The sequence below is a fragment of the Pygoscelis adeliae genome, unplaced genomic scaffold, assembly GCF_000699105.1.
Source record: "Pygoscelis adeliae isolate BGI_AS28 unplaced genomic scaffold, ASM69910v1 Scaffold444, whole genome shotgun sequence".
NCBI classification, from domain to species: domain Eukaryota; kingdom Metazoa; phylum Chordata; class Aves; order Sphenisciformes; family Spheniscidae; genus Pygoscelis; species Pygoscelis adeliae.
In genome coordinates, this window is record NW_008824677.1 from 294036 (window position 1) to 317726 (window position 23691).

At 43.2% G+C, this 23691-nt stretch overlaps 1 protein-coding gene across 1 annotated transcript in view; it reads left to right on the forward strand.

Annotated features, from left to right (window-relative positions):
• Window positions 1–261: 261 nt before the first annotated feature.
• The window catches only part of DHX30 (DEAH (Asp-Glu-Ala-His) box helicase 30), a 31570-nt gene continuing 8140 nt past the window's right edge, over window positions 262–23691 (forward strand). Inside the window, exons 1-8 of the mRNA XM_009323143.1 lie at window positions 262–309; window positions 13001–13131; window positions 15414–15524; window positions 17625–17980; window positions 18887–19013; window positions 19771–19920; window positions 20680–20832; window positions 22402–23214. Coding sequence (XP_009321418.1) covers window positions 279–309; window positions 13001–13131; window positions 15414–15524; window positions 17625–17980; window positions 18887–19013; window positions 19771–19920; window positions 20680–20832; window positions 22402–23214 — 1872 coding nt within the window. The 5' untranslated portion in view covers window positions 262–278. The remainder of the gene's footprint in view (window positions 310–13000; window positions 13132–15413; window positions 15525–17624; window positions 17981–18886; window positions 19014–19770; window positions 19921–20679; window positions 20833–22401; window positions 23215–23691) is intronic.

Here is a 23691-nt window from a genome sequence, read left to right on the forward strand (position 1 = left end):
CCTACAGACTGCTGGTTGAGAAGACGCTTCCTCCCTTTGGGTGTAGGGCAGCCGGTTATAACAGGATAGCAAATAGTACACGCGTGATTCAGATGAAGCAGGCAGAATGTAAACACCCAGGTGAAATCTGTTGAGGACTGTCAGCTTTGTCTTGTGCTAAAGACAGCTAATTTCAGAAGTGCTAAGCACTTGAAACATCTCGAAGGAAATATTAATTCTAACTTCCTGTTTCTTTTTGCTACCTCTTGCTCTCCCAGGAATCAACCCTTTTCACTGTGATGGAGATGTTCTCGCTGAATTCCCTTAAAGGTAAGGACCTGAGACAATCTTCCATTCAACTCTTATTTTTTTCTTTGTTCAGAGATTTAATACTATAGCAGATTGATGAAGAAAATTAATTTGTAAGAAACAGTACTGTCCTTCTCTATGCTGGATACATGAGAAGTTTGTCCTACAAATGTCTTTGTCAGACTTCCTTCTCAATGCATTAGGGACAAAGAAGGAAGCTGAGATGACTGTACCTGAGCTAGCGATAGCTGTGTGACGTATGGTGCCAATTTCTATGTTTGAGACACGCTTTATTTCTGAGGGGAGCCCCGCGTGCAAAACTTGCACTTGAAGTGTAAGGCGAGGGTGGTGGTTGTAGCCAGCGTAACTCCCTTCTGTCTCGGTTAGCGTAGCACGAGTTCGGTGTTGCAGGTAAGCTTGGTTACAGCAAGTACAAGAGAGTATTTCAGGGAAACAACAGAATTTGGGAGGGGAGAAGACCTGTTGTGTTATCCAATAGATGACAATGTAGACTTGTTTGCTATTTAGCTTAAAGTAAAGGCTTTTTTTCCCCCTTTTGATTTTACCCCCCTAAACATACCTGCATCCTTTTGTACCAATTCAGTAAGTGCTTTCTCCTTGGTGTTTGCATACTTTAAATACCTGTCAACTGCTGTCGTGTCCTTTTTTTCTCCTGTCGTTGCTTTGCCAGCCTCTTTCTTTAGATCGTATTTTTTCTCAAGAAATCCCTCCAGTCACTGGCTGTTTTTTGTCTTCTTTTGTTGTTCTTTTCCGAACTCCGTTACTTGGTCTTAAAATAAGGTGCGTAGAATGGAAAACAATATTCCAGATGTGGCTGAACCAGTGACGGATCACTACCTCCTGTCTCAGGGAAGTCACGCTTCTGCTTTAGCACTTGGGGAACACAACAGTGTACCAGCCATTCTTGTAACGCTGCCGTGCTAGTGAGTCACCAATACCGTGGGTTCCGTATTTAAAACAAAAATTCCCAGAATGCTTTATACGTCCAGGGCGTTAATTGTGTACGGAGTCATTTTAGTTGGGAATAAAAACCCTCTCATCTGTCAAACAGGGTGACCTGGGTTGGAGTCTGAGGGCAAGAGAAGGAACTTTTCCTGTGAGGGCTAGTGGTTTGTCACGGCCAGACTGGGTTTGGGACTCTGGGTGCGGTAACACTTGCGCTCCGGGGGAAAAGGAAGTCTTTAACATAACGTGGCTTGTTAACGAGCTTCTGCATAGCGCTGCCGCCGCTGCAAAGGCTTGGCTAGAGAAGATGAATTAACCACAGCTCATCGAAGTGAGCCTGAACTGGCAAAGCCTGGGAAGATGGCTTTAAGCGATTATTTATGTGCTGTTTAACGCTCATCTCTGCAAAATAAAGATCTTTGGATTGAATATGTGGAGTCTGTGACTTCTGGAATTTTTTAATAAATTGAGTCTTAACTATTTCTTCCTGTGCTCATAAGATAATTTTGCCATCATTTACAGTGACAAACCACTAGCCCTACTCACGTCTAACTTTCCGTGCACCAGCACGCTGCCTTTCAGCATCTTCTCCCAGATTTCCCCTTCCCACTGACTGTGTGTTTCCGAGATTTTCCCCAGACATGTACTTCATTTATCTGTTTTCTTTTGTTTGTTTTGCTTTTAATCATTGTGGTCTCCAGCCACGGTTTTCATCTCCTTAGGGCTCTTGTTACCTGTTGCATTTCTTCTCTCGCGTTCACAACTTGAAACAGCTTACTAGCTGTGATTTTGTTGGGTTTTTTTTTTTCTTCGCCGCTGGACAGCTTATTGCCTCATCTAGATCTTGGGAAAATGCTGAATAAACCAGCAGCTATGTCAAGTTAAGTAGTTTCACAGTAGATTTGTCCTCCCAGAAGGATGTATTAATGTTTACATATTATTTCCAGCCACCCTTTCTTTCTAGTCCTCCCTGAAGCTTTTGTTTCCAAACTAACTGAAGTTTATTTCTGAAAGTAAGAGTTTGTGCAACATGTTATCAAAAGATTTACGTATAATTCATTGCCTTAAATTGAGTGACTTGTCTAGCAAGACTGCTTTCCTTTTTAGTGGACTGATGCTCTTAAAATTTGTAATCTAAGCCTTTATAATTAGAGTGCCAGAATAACTTTCACGTCTTCTGTTGCTGCTTGAAGATCTGGGATTTTTTGTTTGCTTTCAGGTTTTTTAGTAAAAAATAACTACACCGACAAACCACTAGCTAATTCACAGAGGGTCTAAAAAGTGTGTGTATTGGAAAAGGCAAATTTGGCGTAGTAAGATTTTTTTTTTTGAGTGTTCATGTATGCTTTTCCAAAGTGTTTTTTTTTATACAGGGTTTTGTTTGATAACTTTCCACTTCTTGAACCTCTTCTTGTGGAACACAGGCTTTGTAAAACTTAAGTGTGCAATTATGTTAGTTAATCCTTTTGTGGCTTATCAAAGATTTCTCTCTCTGATTTAAAAACAAACAAAAAAACCCACCATCCCCCCCAAAACAACCAAAAACCCCCTTTTTTCATCATGATACTTAAACAACCATTCATGTAAATTTTTGGTTTGCACACAAAATACTCACTGGGTAATAAAGTCTTTGACATAAAAATGATACCCTGGTTTAAAGAAACACACAACGGTAGTCCCAGGTGTACGTTGCAGCCAGAGATAATAAAATTTGTATACATTAATTGCTTAGAAAAATAATTCAGACCTTACAGGGTTTTTAAAAATTTTTTTAGTGTTTGAATTTCAACCAGCACTACAGCATTGAGAATTTTATGCCTCAGATACAAAATTGTTCATCTAGAACTAAATGACAGGGGAGTCAACTTCAAGTAGGGAGAAATGTGTAAGAAGGGAAAGTGCTGTCTTGCTACCTCATTGACTTCAAATTTTTTAGTGTTTCTCCCAAACATTAGTAAACAACGGGCTGCAAGCTGACTTTATCTTTGGCAACGTACACTTGAACATGAATTACCTACTCTGCACGTGTGGGTGCTGGGGCGCAGGTAGGGTGTATGCGTAGCTGAAGACAAGAAACCCGAAACGACTTTCAGGCAGTTTCTGAATTTCCCCTTCTGAACGGTTCTTGCGGTCACTTGTATTAAAACAATCAGAAAGATCGCTTCGCCTGTAGAGGTGCAAGGATTGCGAGAACTGTGTGCAGGAGCGAAGCCGAGGGCAGCCAGACGCTGCTGAAGGCGTAGTAAAAAATCGCACGCGTGTGTTTTCCTCTAAGTAGAGAAGGCTAGTAACGGCTCTAAAACAAAATCCATAGTTGGAGGACCGGCCCGTGGATTGTTTGCAGCATCATCACCAGGTTGCGCGGATCTCGGAGCAAATGACGTCTCTTTGCGGTAACGTTTCCTGGAGTGTGTGTGAAGAGGTCCTGTTTTTTGGGGGTGTGTGTTGCGACGCCTACAAAACACTCACAAACCCCTTCGAGGCGACCTGTATCCGTGCCGCGCGACGTGTCGCCGGTGTACGAGCGCACGCTTTGGCTTGCTGTGGTGTTCCTGTTTGGTGCGCACGTGTCAGGAGGACAACCAGCTCCGGGCTGGGCTGGTAGAGCTCAATGGCACAAGCGCCGCTGGCTTTTTAAAAGAGGAAGAAAATGTCTTTCTGCTGGCTTAATGCTTCAGCGGGCGGCGCGAGTCCTCTGCCTTCCCACGGCGGCTGGCACCTCGCAGGCGGGAGCCCAGTCAACTTCTGCCTCGGCGTGTTCTGGTGGGGACACGAAAGCAGGTCTTTTTCCTTTTTTCCTTTATTTTTTTTCCTTTTTTCCTTTATTTTTTTTCCTTTTTTCCTTTATTTTTTTTCCTTTTTTCCTTTATTTTTTTTCCTTTTTTTCCTTTTTTTCCTTTTTTTCCTTTTTTTCCTTTTTTTCCTTTTTTTCCTTTTTTTCCTTTTTTTCCTTTTTTTCCTTTTTTTCCTTTTTTTCCTTTTTTTCCTTTTTTTCCTTTTTTTCCTTTTTTTCCTTTTTTTCCTTTTTTTCCTTTTTTTCCTTTTTTTCCTTTTTTTCCTTTTTTTCCTTTTTTTCCTTTTTTTCCTTTTTTTCCTTTTTTTCCTTTTTTTCCTTTTTTTCCTTTTTTTCCTTTTTTTCCTTTTTTTCCTTTTTTTCCTTTTTTTCCTTTTTTTCCTTTTTTTCCTTTTTTTCCTTTTTTTCCTTTTTTTCCTTTTTTTCCTTTTTTTCCTTTTTTTCCTTTTTTTCCTTTTTTTCCTTTTTTTCCTTTTTTTCCTTTTTTTCCTTTTTTTCCTTTTTTTCCTTTTTTTCCTTTTTTTCCTTTTTTTCCTTTTTTTCCTTTTTTTCCTTTTTTTCCTTTTTTTCCTTTTTTTCCTTTTTTTCCTTTTTTTCCTTTTTTTCCTTTTTTTCCTTTTTTTCCTTTTTTTCCTTTTTTTCCTTTTTTTCCTTTTTTTCCTTTTTTTCCTTTTTTTCCTTTTTTTCCTTTTTTTCCTTTTTTTCCTTTTTTTCCTTTTTTTCCTTTTTTTCCTTTTTTTCCTTTTTTTCCTTTTTTTCCTTTTTTTCCTTTTTTTCCTTTTTTTCCTTTTTTTCCTTTTTTTCCTTTTTTTCCTTTTTTTCCTTTTTTTCCTTTTTTTCCTTTTTTTCCTTTTTTTCCTTTTTTTCCTTTTTTTCCTTTTTTTCCTTTTTTTCCTTTTTTTCCTTTTTTTCCTTTTTTTCCTTTTTTTCCTTTTTTTCCTTTTTTTCCTTTTTTTCCTTTTTTTCCTTTTTTTCCTTTTTTTCCTTTTTTTCCTTTTTTTCCTTTTTTTCCTTTTTTTCCTTTTTTTCCTTTTTTTCCTTTTTTTCCTTTTTTTCCTTTTTTTCCTTTTTTTCCTTTTTTTCCTTTTTTTCCTTTTTTTCCTTTTTTTCCTTTTTTTCCTTTTTTTCCTTTTTTTCCTTTTTTTCCTTTTTTTCCTTTTTTTCCTTTTTTTCCTTTTTTTCCTTTTTTTCCTTTTTTTCCTTTTTTTCCTTTTTTTCCTTTTTTTCCTTTTTTTCCTTTTTTTCCTTTTTTTCCTTTTTTTCCTTTTTTTCCTTTTTTTCCTTTTTTTCCTTTTTTTCCTTTTTTTCCTTTTTTTCCTTTTTTTCCTTTTTTTCCTTTTTTTCCTTTTTTTCCTTTTTTTCCTTTTTTTCCTTTTTTTCCTTTTTTTCCTTTTTTTCCTTTTTTTCCTTTTTTTCCTTTTTTTCCTTTTTTTCCTTTTTTTCCTTTTTTTCCTTTTTTTCCTTTTTTTCCTTTTTTTCCTTTTTTTCCTTTTTTTCCTTTTTTTCCTTTTTTTCCTTTTTTTCCTTTTTTTCCTTTTTTTCCTTTTTTTCCTTTTTTTCCTTTTTTTCCTTTTTTTCCTTTTTTTCCTTTTTTTCCTTTTTTTCCTTTTTTTCCTTTTTTTCCTTTTTTTCCTTTTTTTCCTTTTTTTCCTTTTTTTCCTTTTTTTCCTCGGGGAGCGTGGGGTTTCTCCAGAAAAGGGGTGCGGAGCCCTCCGGCTCAAGGTCGCCGCTTTGAAGGCGGGCCGAGCCGGCCCTGGCCAAAAGTCCCCGCCGCTTCTGATCGCTCGCCGTGGTCTGACGCGAGAGAAAAATCGCAAATGGATCTTTCGCTAGAAATCCTGATGGATTGAGCACGCCCATCGAGCATCCGCCAGGAAAACCGCTCTGCCGTCGCCGTGCAGCAAGTTCCGTTAGGTCAGAGCGGGTGCAGGCTGCCGGCGGTTCGGAGCGTCGCTTTCTCTGCGTTTCGCGTACAAAGGGCTTCGGTCTGGCCTTCCACCAGGTAGCCTTGCTGCCTGAGCCGAATGAAACGCTGATCGAGATATGGACAGCTCTCGTTAACGTGAATCCTGGTATTTGCGGTGTCCATAAATCTGGCCAGGGGTGATGTCTCTGTCTAAAGCTTGGAAGATTTCTTTTCTCTTTTGGATGTTGGTCCTTCAGCCTACAACAGTTGTGTGCGAGAGGGCATGGGGTCCAGGCGTTTGAAGGGTAGATGCTTTCCTGCTGTTCAGGAGGAATCGTTACTTTTTTTGAAAGAATATTTGAAAGTGTGTTTTGATGTTGTGTTTTGACGATTGCTTTTCGTTAGATTATGAAGCATGAAGAATGCTTCTAGTTTAGAAAGATACGAGTAGTTTTGTGCCGGAGGTTACTGCTTCCAGGCTGTGACTTGAACTACTACATTTTCCCTTTTAAAATCACTGGTTTAGTCTGAGTTTTATTTCTTAGGCTGTAATCTTCCCCTTTCGAAATCTGGTTTATTATTACATAAAAACTTCTTTCCTTCCCCCCCCTTCATCCTTCTGTGTTCTGTGCTTCCCTCCCACCCTCCAGCACTTTTTTTTAATTATTATTTTTTCTCCGTAGTTTCTGAATTCTTTGGGTCTTAGTTCCATTTTCCTTTCAGAAGCCTTGCTGAGCTTTATCTTGTAGTTCAGAGTCAGATGGTCTTTAATTGTTACATTCAGGCTGTTCAACAGAGCAAATTAACTTACTTCTAAAGTAAATGCTAAACCACCCTAAATTATTGTTTAATGAGCTGGTTCAGGTGTTGCCTGAGAAAAGTAGTAAACCAATTTTTTCTTTCCTTCCCTCTTTTGTACTTCGTTCCTCAGCACTTTTTCTAACATGCATTTTAAGAGAGTACTTGAGTACTTTATCTTTGGACTTTGGTTCACTTTCCTGGAGTGTCTGTTGCCATCGGTGGCTCACTGGCACGGTTCCATGCCGTGGCTGTCCCTGTGAGGTCACCCGGAGCTCGGGGGTACCGGTGGGGACGTGGCTCCAGCCAGTGGGGGATGCCCGGCAGCCATGCGAGGGCCACATGTGGAGAGCTTGCTGGGATTGGCCTCATCCTTCCAGTTTGTGCGGGGGATTGACCATGCAGGGCTCTTCTGGTGAGAGTTTGGCGATATTGGAAGATTCATTTCCGATGAGCAAATAAGAAGTCGTCAGGATCTTGTCGTAAGTCTGGCTTATCTGTATAGCTGCTGCTTGAACACGTAGAGATCATAAAAGTTATTTAAAAAAAATTATTTATGAGGGCAAGTGCTAAGCCTTCAACTCGTAAACTGATGTCTTGTTAGGTATCCTCATTTGACCTCTTTTGTTATTAGCCTTGGATACAAATATGGAAAAATCAACTCTGATCTGAGGCCAGCTTAAAAAATGGCAGTGTTATATTGGTATTAATGTCTAAGGCTTCACTTTGTGGCCTAGATGGTGGGATTTTGGAGCAGAATCTGTGAAGAAGAGAGCTCCTCTGCCTGCTCAGTCAGGTCTGTGGCACTTCTCACTCTTTACTGAGACTTGCGTGATCTTGACCTCTGTTTTGCTCTAAGAATCTTTCTCTGAGACTAATTAAATTTGCCGTCTCATAGTATCACAGAAGAATTTAGGTTGGGCTGAAGCTCCAGATGCCGTGTGGCCTGATCCCCTTCTCAGAGCAGGGCCAGACCAGAGTGAGTTGATCAGGGCTGTGTCCGGCCGTGTTCTGAGTGTCTCCAAGGGTGGAGATTGGCCATCGGTCATTCTCGTTCTCTGGTGATCTCGCTTGCTTTTGAAGAAGCCTTGTCAGTTTTACCAATTTTTAAGTTTGTTCTTGTTTAGGCAAGAACTAACTGCACGTGGTTTTTATTACTGTGTCTACTTGAAAGGAGCCTTGGTCAGGGTCGCTAGATGATAGTTAAAAAAAAAAAAAAGAAAAAGCACAAAAAAGTAATATTGTTTTGGTGTACTCCAAACTAAACTGCCAGGTGGAACCTTCTCTGTCTCTCCCCATCTCTCCCTAGTAAAACATGTCTAGGCTAATTCCTTATGAATGGATATTATGGAGCCACAGGGCTTTCTTCTTTCCTGTGAATTTTTGATGCGTTAGGAGCATTCTTCACTGACTTGAATTTATTACTGCGGGGGCTTACATCTTGATGAGTGGTGTATTTAATAGTTTGTCCTTGCTGCTCATTTGTTGCTTCTCCAGGGATGCCTGTTTGTTGCTTCTCCAGGGAAGAGAATTTGAGGGAAGACAGAAACTGTTGAAATCGATCTAATGCTCCTCTGTCTTCCTTGAACAAGACTATGGGCCATTTTATTTGTGCTCTTGTTGTACCTGACAATGTCTTTACTTGTCAGATTTGTTGGGGTTAATGGAAGGCTTAGCCACTACAGCTAGGAGCTTTTTTTCTTTTTCTTTCAGCGTTGCTTGGAATTATCATTGACTTTCACAGTCAAGTTAAGCTACCGCACTACTGGCTTTGAGGAACTTAAATTGGTTAATTGGCTTCTTTGATAACCCCACCCTGAATTGTCTGCTATTCAAGACAGGCTTTTAATATTCCTTCGTGATCTCGGAGCTGTGGTGTGGACATCATACGTGGTTCTGGCTTGATAGGAATTGGGTATGAAAATTAACTCTATTTTTTGGGGGAGTATTAAGTTATACTCCTTGCCTCCGCAGGGCTGTGACTACCGCTAATATGATTCCTACCCAACTACCCATTCTCAGCAGGGAGAGAACTAAGACACTCTTTGGAGGAAGATGCCAAGAAATCCAATCTGGCAGGGAAGGAAACGTTCTGCAATTTCGGATTGTTTCTTTAAAAACTAGGAGTGAGGCATGGCTTCGTGCAAGATAAGATCCTTTTAGCTCTCGAATTTGGGATAAGAATGGGCTGAGGGTAATCCGTCAAGCCTTAGAGTCGCTGTTGGTACATCAGATGGTACAGATGAATATGGCATTGTCAGCTGTGAAGAATACATTGTGTCTCGGTTGGTAATTCGGAGTCTGATCTGCAAGCCAGAACTAGGCTTTGTTATTTAGAGATCCTATTCTTCTTTGCTCTAGAATGGATTAAATATTTAGTCCTGACTGAGGAGTCACCTCAGAATGTGAGAAATTGGCTCTGTCATCAGGTAATTGCATTTTTTTTCGGGCATTTAAGAAGAATGTACTTCTTACCTCCGCCTGTTACTTATCACAAAATCTCTCAGGGTATTGTTTTCAAAAGGGGAAGCAACTAGAGGCCAAATAATACAGGCTGGTGCTAGAGGTTTGTTGGGGTTTTTTTTAATTTCTCTTCTATTAAGTGAATTTAATAGTGCATTTGGGAATTGTGTTACTACTCCTCCCTCCATGCGTCCCAGCGATGTGGAATGGAATGGAACTGCCGAGTGCCAAAATCTTAGTCATTTTTCCAGTTTTCTTGAACAGGTCAAAGTCTGAATATAGTGGTGCTTGCTGTATGAGTAGGTAGAAATGTCACACTTGCTGTATAATTACAGAAAATTGGCTTGTAGTTCTTTGTTAGGCTAAGACCATTTTCACGCTTTCCTGGCCAATATATAGAAGGTAATTAATGGACAAATAGTGTTCGTAAATTAGAGCACTTCCTGCATATTCCCCTGTAATTGTCCAAGAGTTTTGCCCAAGTATGTGTGAGAAACAGCAGCCTGTGGGCTTTTTTTATTATTCTTTATAATGGAAGATACCGTGGCTGACTGTCATGCATATGAGCGCGGCAGAAAGCCCATTGTGTGTCGCATAGTCTTTTCCACATGGGTATAGCTGAAGGAGATCGAGCAGGCAGCAGTTCTGATCTGTTCATTTTGACACTGGCCTCTGAATACCAGCTTGTCCTCTACACACCAGGTTGAAAAGTAACACCAACCTGAGCCAGTTCCAGCTGCGAGTCAGAATTCAACAATTGTCGAATTACAGTGCGGCGTGTCTTCAAATGATACCCAGCTCTTGACACCCTTATCACAGGCCGCGGAGGTTGTATTTCAGTATCTCCCTGTACCTGTTAAGGAACCCAAGTATCTGGTCTGTTTAGCTTCTGAAAGCAGTTTCTCTCTGAGATTCAGCTGGTTCTTCTCTGGTTTGGAGGACGAAGTTTCAAAACTAAGCATCACTAAATTTTTTTTTTCTGAACTCTGGATAAGCATGCTGTTTCTTTTGCTGGAGAGGGTAATATGATCAGCAACATGGTTTTTTGCTCTCCCTTGCCCAAGTATCCACAGTCTGACAAGTGTTGGGCCTGCAGTGGTACAACATAACTCTTTTGCCTTCCCTAAAACTCCTGTGATTGCCCTGTTGGTCAGCTTTCAGGTGAGCCCTCCTAATACACCCTCATAACTTCAATTTTCCCTCGCTGAGCAGCTTCTTGAAGAATGTCTCTTCCACGTGCCTGTGTTACAGAGCCTTTCTCTTAAATGCTTGCTTGCTTCTCTGGAGCCAGTTACTGTAGATCTTCGTTACAGCAACTCTACAATCAGTTTTCAGCAAAACATGGTGGCAGCTCTTGGTGATGCTCTAATGAGCGTGACTGTTGGGTCATTTCGCCTCGGGTTTGGCAGCTCAATCTGAAATTCCAGATTCTGGCAGTACCGATGATTGTGTCTTGCTGACTGCTGATTCATTGCTGAAACTTCCCCTGAATACCTGTAGAGAATTGGAAGCCTTCTGAAAAGTAGTGCCCAAGCCCATCGATGGTCTGCAAGAAGATTAATGAAGTTCTGACTGCCTGGGGAACGTGCGCTTGTGATGTTGAGTGAACATAGGATCGGAGTGGCTTAGCTGTGCTTGCTGCTGCCAGAATGGGAGATCCCATTCCTCTCTCCTGTTCCCTTGCACTAGTTTTGGGTACCTGCAGGACTGGGCAGTTGGCCGATTTACTTCTGAGCCCAGCAAAAAACAGTGTACTCCATTTTTCTGGTTTAGTTTTCTGTCAGATTAGGGCTGCAAATCATCTCCCTGTACATTTGGGTTTGTGCCAGAGCTGGAGCAGTGGTAGTGTTAGAGCCTGGGAGAAGTGGCACCTACCCCTCGCCGCAGCAGTGAGCTGTTAGATCTGCCCGTTTGTGTAGCGTAACTGCGTCCGGAATTGTTACCACATTAAACTTAATCTGATCTTGCTTGGGCTGCTGCTCAAAATAAAGGCTCTCCCCTAGAGTGCCGGATACAACCGTGATGCATGAGAGAGGTGAGTTAGAGCAGCGTTCTCGCCAGCTAAAACTGCTGGTGTTGGCGTCAGGAAGGAGACTGGAACGTGAGGTGGGCATGACCTTGTTCTGTCTGGGGGCAGTGTGATTTTTATTATTGCTATTTTTTTAAATGAGTGATTTGAACTGATCATTAATATCCCCTTCCTGCAAGTGCCGTAGCCTGAGCAGCATTTCTCGCCTGTCCGGGCAGGGGACCCATACTCAGCCGGCCAGTCCTACCTGCCATCAGTACCTGCCGCCTCAGGCGCTGCTTCTCGGCTTCCTGCTTGGGGTGGTTTATCTCCGAAGACGCTGTTGGCAAACTTCTTTCCAGGGGTTTCTCTGAGCAATTTGGTACAAAACCGTATTCCCAGCCTCTAACCAAGCCATCTCAGTAAATTCAGAGAGGAGTCCCCGGGTGTTATTTCACGTTACTACCAATGGCTGGATCTAATGTGTAACTTGTGTGTTGTCAAGACTCTTGATTTAACCCTGAGGTGATATGCATGGCTCAGGAGGGGGATGCAAATACCAAAGTCTGTTCAAAATAGTTATTGCTCAGTTTGTTTTCGATATCGAAGAGTGACAAACAAAGCTGCTTTTGCCTCCATAGTGAGGAAACAGCACCAACTCCATGCGTTAATCTGGGCTTTGAATTCTGTGCTAGGATATTTGTATTCAGATTCAACAGATATATGTAGTCTGCTGTTTTTTCTGCTGATACTGTATGCTTTTTGGGGAAAAAAAGTCTTTCCAAACTGTGAAGTGATTTTTAGTGTCACTGCATCATGGAGTTAGACTGTCAGTGCTGCAGTTCTAACTAGGGGACATTCGTACTTCTTTTAAAAGAGCGGGAAACGATCTGTGCATTTCAGGAGAAGTATGGGACTGTGCTGATTTTGGCTGGGGCAGAGTTAATTTTCTTCCCAGTAGCTAGTATGGGGCTATGTTTGGGATTTGTGCTGGGAACAGTGTTGGTAACACAGGGATGTTTGCCTTACTGCTGAGCAGGGCTTACACAGAGTCAAGGCCTTTTCTGCTCCTCACGCCACCCCACCAGTGAGCAGGCTGGGGGTGCACAAGAAGTTGGGAGGGGACACGGCCGGGACAGCTGAACCCCAACTGACCAAAGGGATATTCCACGCCATATGGCGTCGTGCTCAGCAGTAAACTAGGGGGAAGGTTGGCGGGGGGGCTGCTGCTCGGGGACTGGCTGGGCATCGGTCGGTTGGTGGTGAGCAATTGTTTTCATTTGCATCAGTTGCCTTTCTTGGGTTATATTTCTCTCTCTTTTTTATTTTCCTTTTCATTACAATTTTTATTATTATTATTTTTATTTTATTTCAATTATTAAACTGTTCTTATCTCAACCCATGAGTTTTCTCACTTTTACCCTTCCAATTCTCTTCCCCCATCCTGCTGGGGGGAGATTGAGTGAGTGGCTGTGTGGTGCTTCGTTGCCGGCTGGGGTTAAACCACGACAGGGACATACAATATTGTTGCCCATTTTGGATTTGCAGTGTCATCTTGCATTTGAAGCTCAGGAGACTTTGCACTCCTGTGTACCATTTTGCTGATGCCTGGAGACATTGTAGGTGAACCACTTAATAGCTCTGCTTACTTTTCTATCTGTAACCTTAGAGACATTAATGCTCACAGAGCTGCAGTGAAGCAGGTGTTATAACATGTCTTTGAACAGGACTGCACAAGAATTATAAGACATTTAGTTCCTTTGTTGTTTTTTTTCAGATTCCAGAGACTTATTAAAGGAATTTCCGCAGCCTAAAAACTTGCTTAACAGCGTGATTGGACGAGCCCTGGGCATTTCTCATGCAAGGGACAAACTGGTGTACATCCATACTAATGGGCCAAGAAAAAAGGTAATCCGGTTGTGCTGGGGATGGGTGCCGGGTAGGTATGTTGCACATAGAGCGGGAAGTGAGCCAAGAATACTGCTAATCCTGGAAGTAAGTCTTTAATAGAGAAAATTATAGAAGTGTTTTAATTCCACGTAAAAGTTGCATGATAATCTTCCAAACAAGAAATATTCTCACTTCTTCCTGTTTCTCTTTATTTTCGTGTACTTTAATAGGTATATAAATGTAGGTCCTGTCCCTCTCCTTTTGTGTGTGGAAGGATGGATTTTTTTTCTTTTAAGTAGCTTGCTGTAACCTGCTTTTCTCAGCAGAAAGACACATAATCTGTGTTCAAATGTGTTGGGCTATGTACCCCACCACTTTAGAAAACTAAAACTTAAATGATATATTTTAGACCTCAGTAGGCTTAGATTTTCTTGTAGATTCTAATGGAACAAATGCCTAAGCCTAAAATGTTCAATTGCAACCAGAAAAGAATTTGTTTGCGATGGGGGGAGGCTTCTAATACTACTTAAGGGCAAAATGAACTACAGACTCTTTTTTTTGTTAAATGAAGCAGAGGAATTCCAAGCAAACAGTTTGCCAAGTACTTTGAGCACTGACTGGGATGCGAGAGGCCTAGATCCAAATCTGTGCTATAAACTGAGCAGAAGTTCCTAACTGACGGGTGCTCTGTGTTCAAGGGTTTGTCTCCTTTTATCATACCAGCTCTCATTTGAGAGCAGAAAGCCCTTTCCAGCTGAAGTTTAACTGTAACGTACATTCCAGGAAAAGATTCAGTTCTGATGGATTAACATTTTCCAATAACATTGTCTAAAATTTCCCAGACAGTTTTTATTACCACATCCTTTTTGAGCATCCCTGCATTTTAGGCAATACATTAGTAGTGGTTGCTTTAGAGTCCCTTTATTATTTGTGGTTTTGTGTTTCTTGCTTTTCCTCGAGCGGTAGTGCAGTTTCCTAACTTAAATTTAATGCCCTCATCATTTTAGTTTGTGTAATCGGTTCACATTCTTGCTAGCACTTAAATAGATTAACATTGAGTGTAACTTCAGATTAAAAAAAACACCAAAACAAAACACGAAACAAACCCTCAGAACCCAATAGAGGAGCTGTTGGAGAAAATGAGGGTTGGATACGAAAAAACAAAACACCAACCCAGAAAATGTTTGGGGACAGAAGGACAGGTGAGACAAACTGGAGAAGTCTTGGTTGGAAGCGGGCAAGGTTTTTTTGTGAGCGTCAAGTAACTTGGCCTTCATGAGACAACTTCTTTCTCAGCAGGTCTGTGCCTTTTCATGCAGAGCCCCCAGGCAAAATACGTAGCAATTTCCTACAGTAAGATGAGACTCAGATGACAGGCAGGCAGCCAGCCAGATGTAGACTGTTGAAAAGTCGGGAGCCTTTTCTCTAGCCTTATAGGTGGGGTTTTCCCAACAGACCTAAATGCCACCTTTCATCTTTGCTGCAGAAACAGGAGAGAATTCCTTAGGCATTTCCCTCCTTTGAGCCTTGCAGAAACTCAGCTGCAGCATCTGCAGGGCCAGGAGTAGGAGGAGTTCTTGATTTGGAGCAACGTTTTAAAAAGGGCAGGGTTCAGCTTTCAGCATTCTTCGCCTTTGCAGGTTTTTCAGCTGCTCTCACCCAACTGTACTGGTGTAAGAGGAGCTCTGGTGGTACTGTTACTTCTCCTAATAGCTTGTGTTGGGCCGCACATACTGAAGGCTGCGTTCTCACATGCCCGATGAGTACAGTAGCTGCCTGTGTAAATGGGATGCAATATGCTGCTAATTAAAATTACCACAAGGAAGCAGTTAGGAAGTTTTGCTTGCCATCGCAACTGGAAGTGTGTCAGAGAGTGCATGTTGCTTCTCAGGCCTGATCTGGTACGCTGCAGTGTACATAGGAACAGTTGCTCTGAAACGGAATTGTTCTTGTAGTGAGCTCTTGGCATTTGATTCCTCTGAGCTGACACACTGCAGCCTGTGAAGCTCTGGCCCAGAGTACGTGGCACTGTGCTGGAAGTCAGCCTGGCTTCTGGGCCTGGCTCAGCCGTGCAGCTTCTAAGTGACTGTGGGTACCTTGTATCCCTTTTTCAGGCTTTTCTTTCTAAGTTACTGGAATGGAGCTTCCCATAAAGGGACTGAACAAGGAGTTTGTTTGGGATTTTCATTTGTAGTTCCCTTCTTTGCCTGGAGTTCAGAGGTGTTTTAAGTAGGTATGCTCCTGGTGGAGGAGAGATTGTTCTGTGCTGTCTCACTTTACTGGTTATCTTTGCTTTTCAGAAAGTCACTCTGCATATAAAGTGGCCTAAGAACGTGGAAGTGGAAGGCTATGGGACCAAGAAGATTGATGCCGAGAGGCAGGCAGCAGCTGCAGCATGTCAGCTCTTCAAGGTGAGCTTATACTCCTCCTTAGCTTGAAGAAACAAGCCTTTGAGTGTGCAGGCCTCGTCTGTTTTGGTGATATGATTTTTGACTTTTATCTCTCTCTCTGCCTGTTCACTTTCGTAGTTGGCCTATCTGTTAATTAATCAAGGGTAGAGGGTGAAGTCTTGAGCTGTCTGAATCCATTTGAGCTTAAAGCCCTCTTGCTTCAGCCAGGCATGAACTCACTAAATTCTTTGAGTTCTGGTCTTTGTTCTTTATTTCCTAGACCTTAATCAGCTTTTATCTTAGTCTCAGCACCTATGGCGAGAGGTAGAGCTTCCCTCCGGTATATTTGCTGTTACTGTTCACTAGCTCACGCTTCTGTCAGTCTACCTGTGTGTATTTGCAAGCATAAGTACCTTCAGAGGCTTTTGTTTCCTCTTCATCTAAGCCATAGTGTGTCAATCACGTGTTCTGTTTTACTCTTTTAAAGTTACGCTAGTCTGCCGCTTATTTATGGCTGGAAATGGTCGATATGTGTGTGCACAGCCAGTATCAAACAAGTACAGTAAAGTTATAAAGGTCACTGTTTTTAAGATACGGTGTTACGTAGCAGCTATCTGAGAATAAGATGCAGTTTTGGCTTCAGCTCTGCCACTCACTGTTGTCTGTAACCTCGAGCAAGTGAGTTTGCTTTTGGAGTTTCCCTTTCATCTACAGAGTAGGAACAATGATACCTTCCTACTAAGGAGCTTAGAAAAGATGCTGCAGGTGCTCTGACAATAAGGGAGCTTTTTGATTTGCTTGTAGATCAAGAAAGCTACATTAAGAAATAACTATTTAGTTTTTAAATTAAGCCTTCAGAAGTTAAGAATTGCAGCATTAAAACTAGCACTTTCTTCAGCTGGCCTCTGTGCTTAGGCTAGTTTCTTTAATACTGTGATTAGCAAAACTTGTTTCACTGACTGACTTCATTCCACCTCATTCAGTTAGCATTCACTGGAAATACATTCTTGTTTTATCCTCACTAGTCAGTGTGCAACAAAAGCATTGTTTCCTGCTTTCTTTGAGTGCCTGGAAGTCTTCAAAGGAAAAAAATTCCTACCTACACTTATATTTTTCCCCAAATTTTGGAAATGGCTAAACTGTACTTTAGTTTAGAACTTAAACAAACAAACAAACAAAAAACCCAACACCCTGAAACCATAGATTCAGCATGCAAAGCTTTAACTCTGGTGCTTTGCCAGCTAAACCTATAACGCAACAGACGTCCCTCATGATGGGAGGCCTTGTGCAATCACAGCTATAGAAATAGCTACAAATGCTGCTTTAAATAAATAGTCATCAGTTCAAGAAAAGTAGTAGTGTCTAATTGGTGCAGAGAGCGTCTGAATATAGTGACTTTGAGTACAGCAGCCAGCAAAGTGAATTCTTGCTGTTTTAGGCACTCCTGCAGCACAAAATAATACAGCCTTGTCTAATGTGGGGCCATTGAGAGGCCTAAGGATGTAACTTTTAATTTATTGCAGCGGTGTGGTAAGACATGGCGTGTGTTGCACTCGATATGTCTGGAGCTTCATGTAAGGTTCAGTCCTAGATGTAGGTGGTAGGCCAGCAGTAATTAGGAACTCTTCTGTTTCAAAAGCTGCTGGGTTAGGGAGGTCTGCTTATACAAATAACTGTTCCTGTGAAAAGAAAGGAGATGAACCATTCCCTGAATTCTCATCTTGTGTTATCCCAGATTATACTTGTTTAGACTAGCTTTTCCAAAAAGATGCATTTCATGCTCTGAGGTGGGCTTCAAAACTTCAGAATGCTAAATATTACTAGTTTGTACTGGTTTGTAAACTACCAATAAATCTTGGCCCACCCTTTCTAACAAGCTACGTGATGCTAAGCAATTGTGCTCTGGGAAGTGAGGTTAGTGAACAGATTCCCTTTCTTAAGAAACAATGGCAGGAGGAAAGCTTTATGTTTCTGAAAATCTCTTTTCTTTCTCTCCTTTTCTGTGGGATATGAAGAAATTGCTCCTGCATTTCTCTCCTTTACCAGATGTGTTTTGGTTTCCTGCAGAGTTACCCATATCTGTCTCTCTACCGCAGCTAACAATGCATTCTTCTCTTGTAGGGCTGGGGTTTGCTGGGGCCCAGAAATGAGCTCTTTGATGCTGCAAAGTACCGGCTTCTCGCTGACCAGCTTGGCTGTCCCGACGAGAGGTGGTGCTCGGAGGGCAAGTGGCGCTCCAAGTCTGGACCTTCTCTCGCCGACTTGTCAACCTGCTGGCGACGGATGGAGCCGGACGATTCCATCCAGCCCATGGAACAGGGCAGGATGCCTAAAGCAATGAGGAGAGAAGAGCTGGAGGAAGGGGAGCTAGAGGAAGGGGAACTGGAGGAAGGAGAGCTGGAGGAAGAAGCAATCGACGTTTCTGATTATCTGCCTATGGCACATCAGGATGCTCGAACCCCAGGCAGAGATGCAAGGTACGTCTGTCCTGATAGCTGCTAATCCAGGGCAGTAAAGACGAGAGACTTTTCTTTGTAGCTGATGCACCCCTGCAGTTCCTCACAGTTGAGCTGCAGCTTCCCATGTTGCTGGTGTGGCCTGTAGATGGACCAAACACTGACTACTGTACCATTCTCTATGCGAGCAATAGTGGGGCAGCCTGGTCTTGTCCCTGGCTATCATCACAAGGGAATGCACAGGCATCTTCTCTGGAGTTTCGCCCTTTGGATAGACTGCTGCCTACTTGTAACCTGCCTTTCTTACTCTTCTGTGCCTAAAGAGATTTCCATTCCCAGAAATTGTGCACGTGCACTTAGACCTTTTTTGACCACCCTGATTTTGAGGGCAATATTAAATCTGCTCCTTTTCATCACCACAGTTGCTTGCTTGACTTCATATTTTATGAGCATAAATCTTGGATTTTTAATAGTCAACGGGAGTAAGATCCATAAGGATCTGATGGTGGTGGTTGTTTTTAGGGATGCTCTTGGGATTCAGAATTATTTATTTATTAAATCTGTTAAAATCTGTTGATGCTATCTAGCTCGTGGGGATTTTTAGTAGTTAACAGGAGTAAGATCCATAAGGATCTTTGGATTCAGAATTATTTATTTATCAAATCTGTTAAAATCTGTTGATGCTATCTAGCTCGTGGTGCTAGTGTAGAGGTTTGATTGCTTTTTAGTAGGTGGCTTTGCTGGGCTGGGTGATTATTCTGTGACTGACAGATTTTAGTAGCATGATACAGCTTGACTTTTCAGATGACCAAAATTATCTCTACCTTGAACTACTCGGTTTCAGACCTCAGTAGCAGATCTGAAGTGAGGTGAGTCTGAGCACAGAGTGGATATTTGTATATCAAACTGTTCTCATCTTCCATCTAGCCGAGGAGGGAGTTCCATTGAAATGACAGACGACAACACTGCCATCCGTGCCCTGACGCAGTTCCCACTTCCCAAAAATCTCCTGGCCCAAGTGATTCAGATCGCAACCTCTTCCTCCACAGTCAAGGTAAGGTGCTGTTTGACCCCTGCCAGGGATGAAGCTCAAAGACTCCAACTGGAATCACTTTGGATGCTTTTTTTGAGCAGCTGAGAACTGGGGAGAGAAGGGAAGTTAAAACTAGGCCTAGAAAAATCAGCCTGAAAAGCAGCAAGGAAAATACTTTGTGGTGAGCACTGAAGAAATGTCTTAATGGAAGCGTGAGGAATGTTGTTACTTGAGGCCAGGGCAATAGAGGAGCTGCTGTCTGAATGAAGGAGAATGTTTTCTCAGGTGATAGGTTTGCATTTCCCCATACATCTGCGACAAACACAAGTTTGTGTTACTCAGAGCAATGTGTAATTTCTGTGCTGATGGAATCTTTCCACAACTTGATTCTTGCCAGTATCCGTTGATCCTCCTCCTTAGTATGTGTCACCCACCTCCTTCCCAGACCTCATGTGCTTAGCGAACAGTAGCTGTGCTCCACCCCGTAGGCTCTCAGTGACGTTCTTCACACAGCTGTCTGCTTTCACTTCTGCTTAGCCAGTGCCTTGTGAGCTGGGGGGGGCAGAATTCAGTGCAGTAAACCTATTCTAGTGCACTGTTTAAAAAAACCCAACCAAACAAACCAGACCCCAAACAAAAAACTCTAAAACAAACACCCACACACCCCCCAGCAGTTCAAGCTCTGCTTAGAAATATTGGGGTGTGTTTGAAAATGCCTGCCTAGTTATGTAGGCTCTTAACATCTCCCCCAGTTTGATGTTGTTTATGTGCCTTTTAGGAATACATGCAGTTCCGTACAGTAGGCACCAAGACCAAGATCTGCAAGCTCACGCTCCGCTGGCCCTGTCCGATGACTTTTGCTGCCAAGGGCCGTCGCAAGGTGGAGGCAGAAAACAAAGCAGCGGCACTGGCCTGTCAGAAGCTTAAGGTAAGTGCACGTGGCTCTTACATCCCATGTTTATATTGTCTATGAATAGAGGCTCCTCCCACCTGACTTACCATATTTGAGCCTAATGGGGTGATGCCTGAAACTTTTGGATCTTTGACTTCATGCTGAATAAACATGTGTTTCTGAACCTTGGGATTCAGTCCAAACTGCTGTTGTACCCCTCCACTGTCTAATCTGTGATGACCCCATTAAGGCTGTTGTGCTTGTTTTGAGCCCTCAACGAAGTGATGTGTAGGGATCACCCTGGAAGTGTTAGTCTGTTCTCTCGGCCACAGGCTATCTTCCCATTCTTGTAGGTGGACTAATCCAGACACACTGCTGCAATAGTTTCGCTGCAGACTCTAGAGTCAGCAGAGGGGAAGTCCAAGAAAATAGTGCAGGACTTATTATTGAATTATCACAACATACCAGAACTGTAGCAAGAGAGTAAACGGCACTTGCAGGGGGGGTTGTGAGATACAGTTGTGGCTGCTGTTTCTTTGATGGGTCTGTTTAAGACCTTCTTGCGAGTGTTGTGTTGGGGGCAGGTAGCAGTTGGCTCCAGTGTGTCCGTTTCATCAGAGTTGAGATGGGATCATGTCTTGTTTCTTGCTGTGGCAAAACCAGGAAGTGATGGATTTGGAATATGGGGCAAGGAGTTAGCCTATGCGAACATGTAGGACCCATGTGTTCTACATACCAGCACTTCGTATGCAGCAGTCATGTGTCTGATAGTGTTGTTTGCCTCTTCCTTTGCAGAGCCTTGGCTTGGTGGACAAGAACAACAACCCTCTCAGCCATGCTATGTACAACATGACTTCACTCCGGGAGCTTGGTGAGAACCAGAGGAAACCCTGCCACATCAAAGTCCCCGAAGCAACCCTGCGCAAGATTGAGAACTATCTGAATCATGTAAGGCTTGCTCAGCTGTCTTGAGAACCACCTTTGGCTGATCTCATTTAACTCCAGGAATTGCACGTGGGTTGAGAGCTTCATGTCAAAATGTTGAGGGAATTCATAGCTTGACAGTTTGCCACAAAAACTGATCAGTCTCTGCTGACCTTTGGGGAAGGGAGACCCTTCCTGGGCAGTGGGCCTTCTCTCTATGCATCGGTGACATTTGCCTGCATTATTTGGCCTTTGGCATGTTACGGAGTGCAGTTCTGGCTTGCTTATAGCCTCCTTTGCAGGCTTATGAATGCTGCCTCATGCAGGTGTTGGTTCCATTAAACTCTGGTTGTGCCTTGCAGCTTTACAAGGACTGAGTGCTGGTACTTGCACGTTTCCCTTGGGAGCGTCTCTCACAGTATTGTACATTAGTGGTGGGTGCAGGTCCCCAGGCACCTAGCGGTGCTTTCACCCAGGAGATCCCTCTTCCTGGTGGACCAGTGGTGAGCAGACACCCATGGGGGCTGAAGCAGTGCCAAGGCAGGGTTCCTTGGGAGCATTCACTGTCAAAGCAGGAGTTAGTGCTAAGGTAAGATGAGGTTGAGTATAGCTCAGGTACAAATGTGTGTAGCTTCTTGAAGTCATTGAGAATAATGTTTGGAAGTTGACAAGCCACTGATGCAGCACTCTTGGGCCTGAGCAGTAAAGATCTCGGGTGATCTTTACAGTATCTTACAGATGGTGTAAAGTAAACAAAGCAGTAGTGAATGTCCTAGAAAGCCAAGACTATGCCTAAGACAGCAGCTGCTTCTGAATGACCTGCTGTAAGTGACTGAACTAAGGGCTAGAAAAGTTAGAAAAACAGCAGCATCTTGAAGGAACTTGGTCTGCCTCCCGTGCTTACAGGAACATGAGCTGTCACACCATGTGTGGAAGGGATGGCTTTGTGACTCTGAATAAGGCTGAATCCAAAAGTACTGATTTGTAGCTGAACTTTTAATCCTGCAAACATCTGGGCCAGTGCTTTGATTTGTGTTGTAGATAATTCCTGACCTATTGTTGCTCCTTTTAGTTCTTCCTGTGGGATGTGGGACTTCTGTTTTTTCTTTTGCCAAGATAGAATATTTCTGGCTTAGCTGAACACTTATGTTTTGTGCAAGTTACATGTCTGGGCTTCCTGAGAGAGAGAAGGGTGGTGGTGTAACTTGATAGTTTCCAAAAGTTGTCTTTGAGGGGCTGTTGCATCACTTGCATGCAGTGTAGCCACTGACTTGGGGAGCTTAAGTTACTGTTTTGTGCCTGTCAGTTCAGGCATCAGCACTAATACAGCTCTTAAAATAGGGGATGCAATGAGGAAAATGCAGGGAGCTGCCCAAGTTAATTCTCACTTTAAATAACCTCAATTCGGAATGTAAGTGGCTGAGTTACCTAAAATCTGAACAGTCTTTGGCAGAACTTCATGGTCACGGCAAAGCTTCATGGTCACTGCAAAGCCAGTCTGGCTGAGTCTGTTCCAGGCACTTGTTTCTTTCTGTCCTCCTCAGGACTGGTACTAATCTTTTTGTCCCTGCCAACTTTCTTCATCTCTCCCAGTATCCAGTGGACATCAGGGAATCCAGGCCCCGGATTGCTGATGATATGATGAACCTGAGCAAGGAATCTGGTGCGATAAGTGATGCAATCACGGGGAAGACGTATATACCCATGTTGGAAGCAGAGGAAGTGCGCCTTAGCCAGAATCTCCTGGCCCTCTGGAAAAGGAGAGGATCCTCATGGCAGGAGAGCCACCCACTGCCGGTAGATCCTCACAAGGACACCATTCTATCAGCTATTGAGCAGAACCCTGTAGTGGTAATAGCAGGAGACACAGGCTGTGGGAAGACCACAAGGATCCCTCAGCTGCTGCTGGAACACTACATCCTGGAGGGACGTGGCGCCCGCTGCAATGTAGTGATCACCCAGCCAAGGAGGATCAGCGCCATCTCGGTCGCCCAGCGCGTGGCACAAGAGTTGGGTCCCAACATGAGGAAGAATGTGGGCTACCAGGTGCGACTGGAGAGCAAGCCACCCGCCAGGGGAGGAGCCCTGCTATTCTGCACCGTGGGCATCCTGCTGCGGAAGCTGCAGGGGAACCCCAGCCTGGAGGGTGTCAGCCACGTCGTGGTGGATGAGGTCCACGAGCGAGATGTCAACCATGTCATCCTGCGGAAAGGCATCCAGAAGCTGAACCCTGACCTGCGCCTGGTCTTAATGAGTGCCACAGGAGACAATCAGCGTTTCTCGCATTACTTTGGGGATTGCCCTGTGGTCAAGGTGCCGGGTTTCATGTACCCAGTGAAGGAGTACTATCTGGAGGAGATCTTGGCCAAGCTGGGTCGGCACCGACACCGGCACTATGAGATCAAGGTGGGTACGCGGCGTGGTGGTTAAGCTGTTTCCCTTGGATGAGGCACTGACTTCTGGCGTATCAGCAGGGGAGAGTTTGGGCCTGGAACTCGTCCCTCTTTCCTGTGGTTGTTGGACAGTGTGTGCTTAGCTTTAATTCCACATCAACCCTCATGAGGTAAAGTCGGGTTAGTAGAATCCCAGAGTATTTTGATTAAATTATGGATAAAGATGACTTCAGAATTGGGTCTAAGTTACTTTTGTCCCTCTTAAGTGTGAAGTCTGTTTATGTTTGAGTAAGCTAACAGCTCATTGTACTTGTGTATGTATATACATAGATGCAGACTTGAATGTTTGCATGCTCGGTGCAAGCCTGGTCCAAGACTAGGATGGTTATGGCTTACAGCAGTCTGTTATCTAAGTGCTCACAGGCCTGCATGACTGAATTCCCTGATTGCTGCTTTTTGCAACTAGGCTTACTGTTCCTCTGGAAGATGC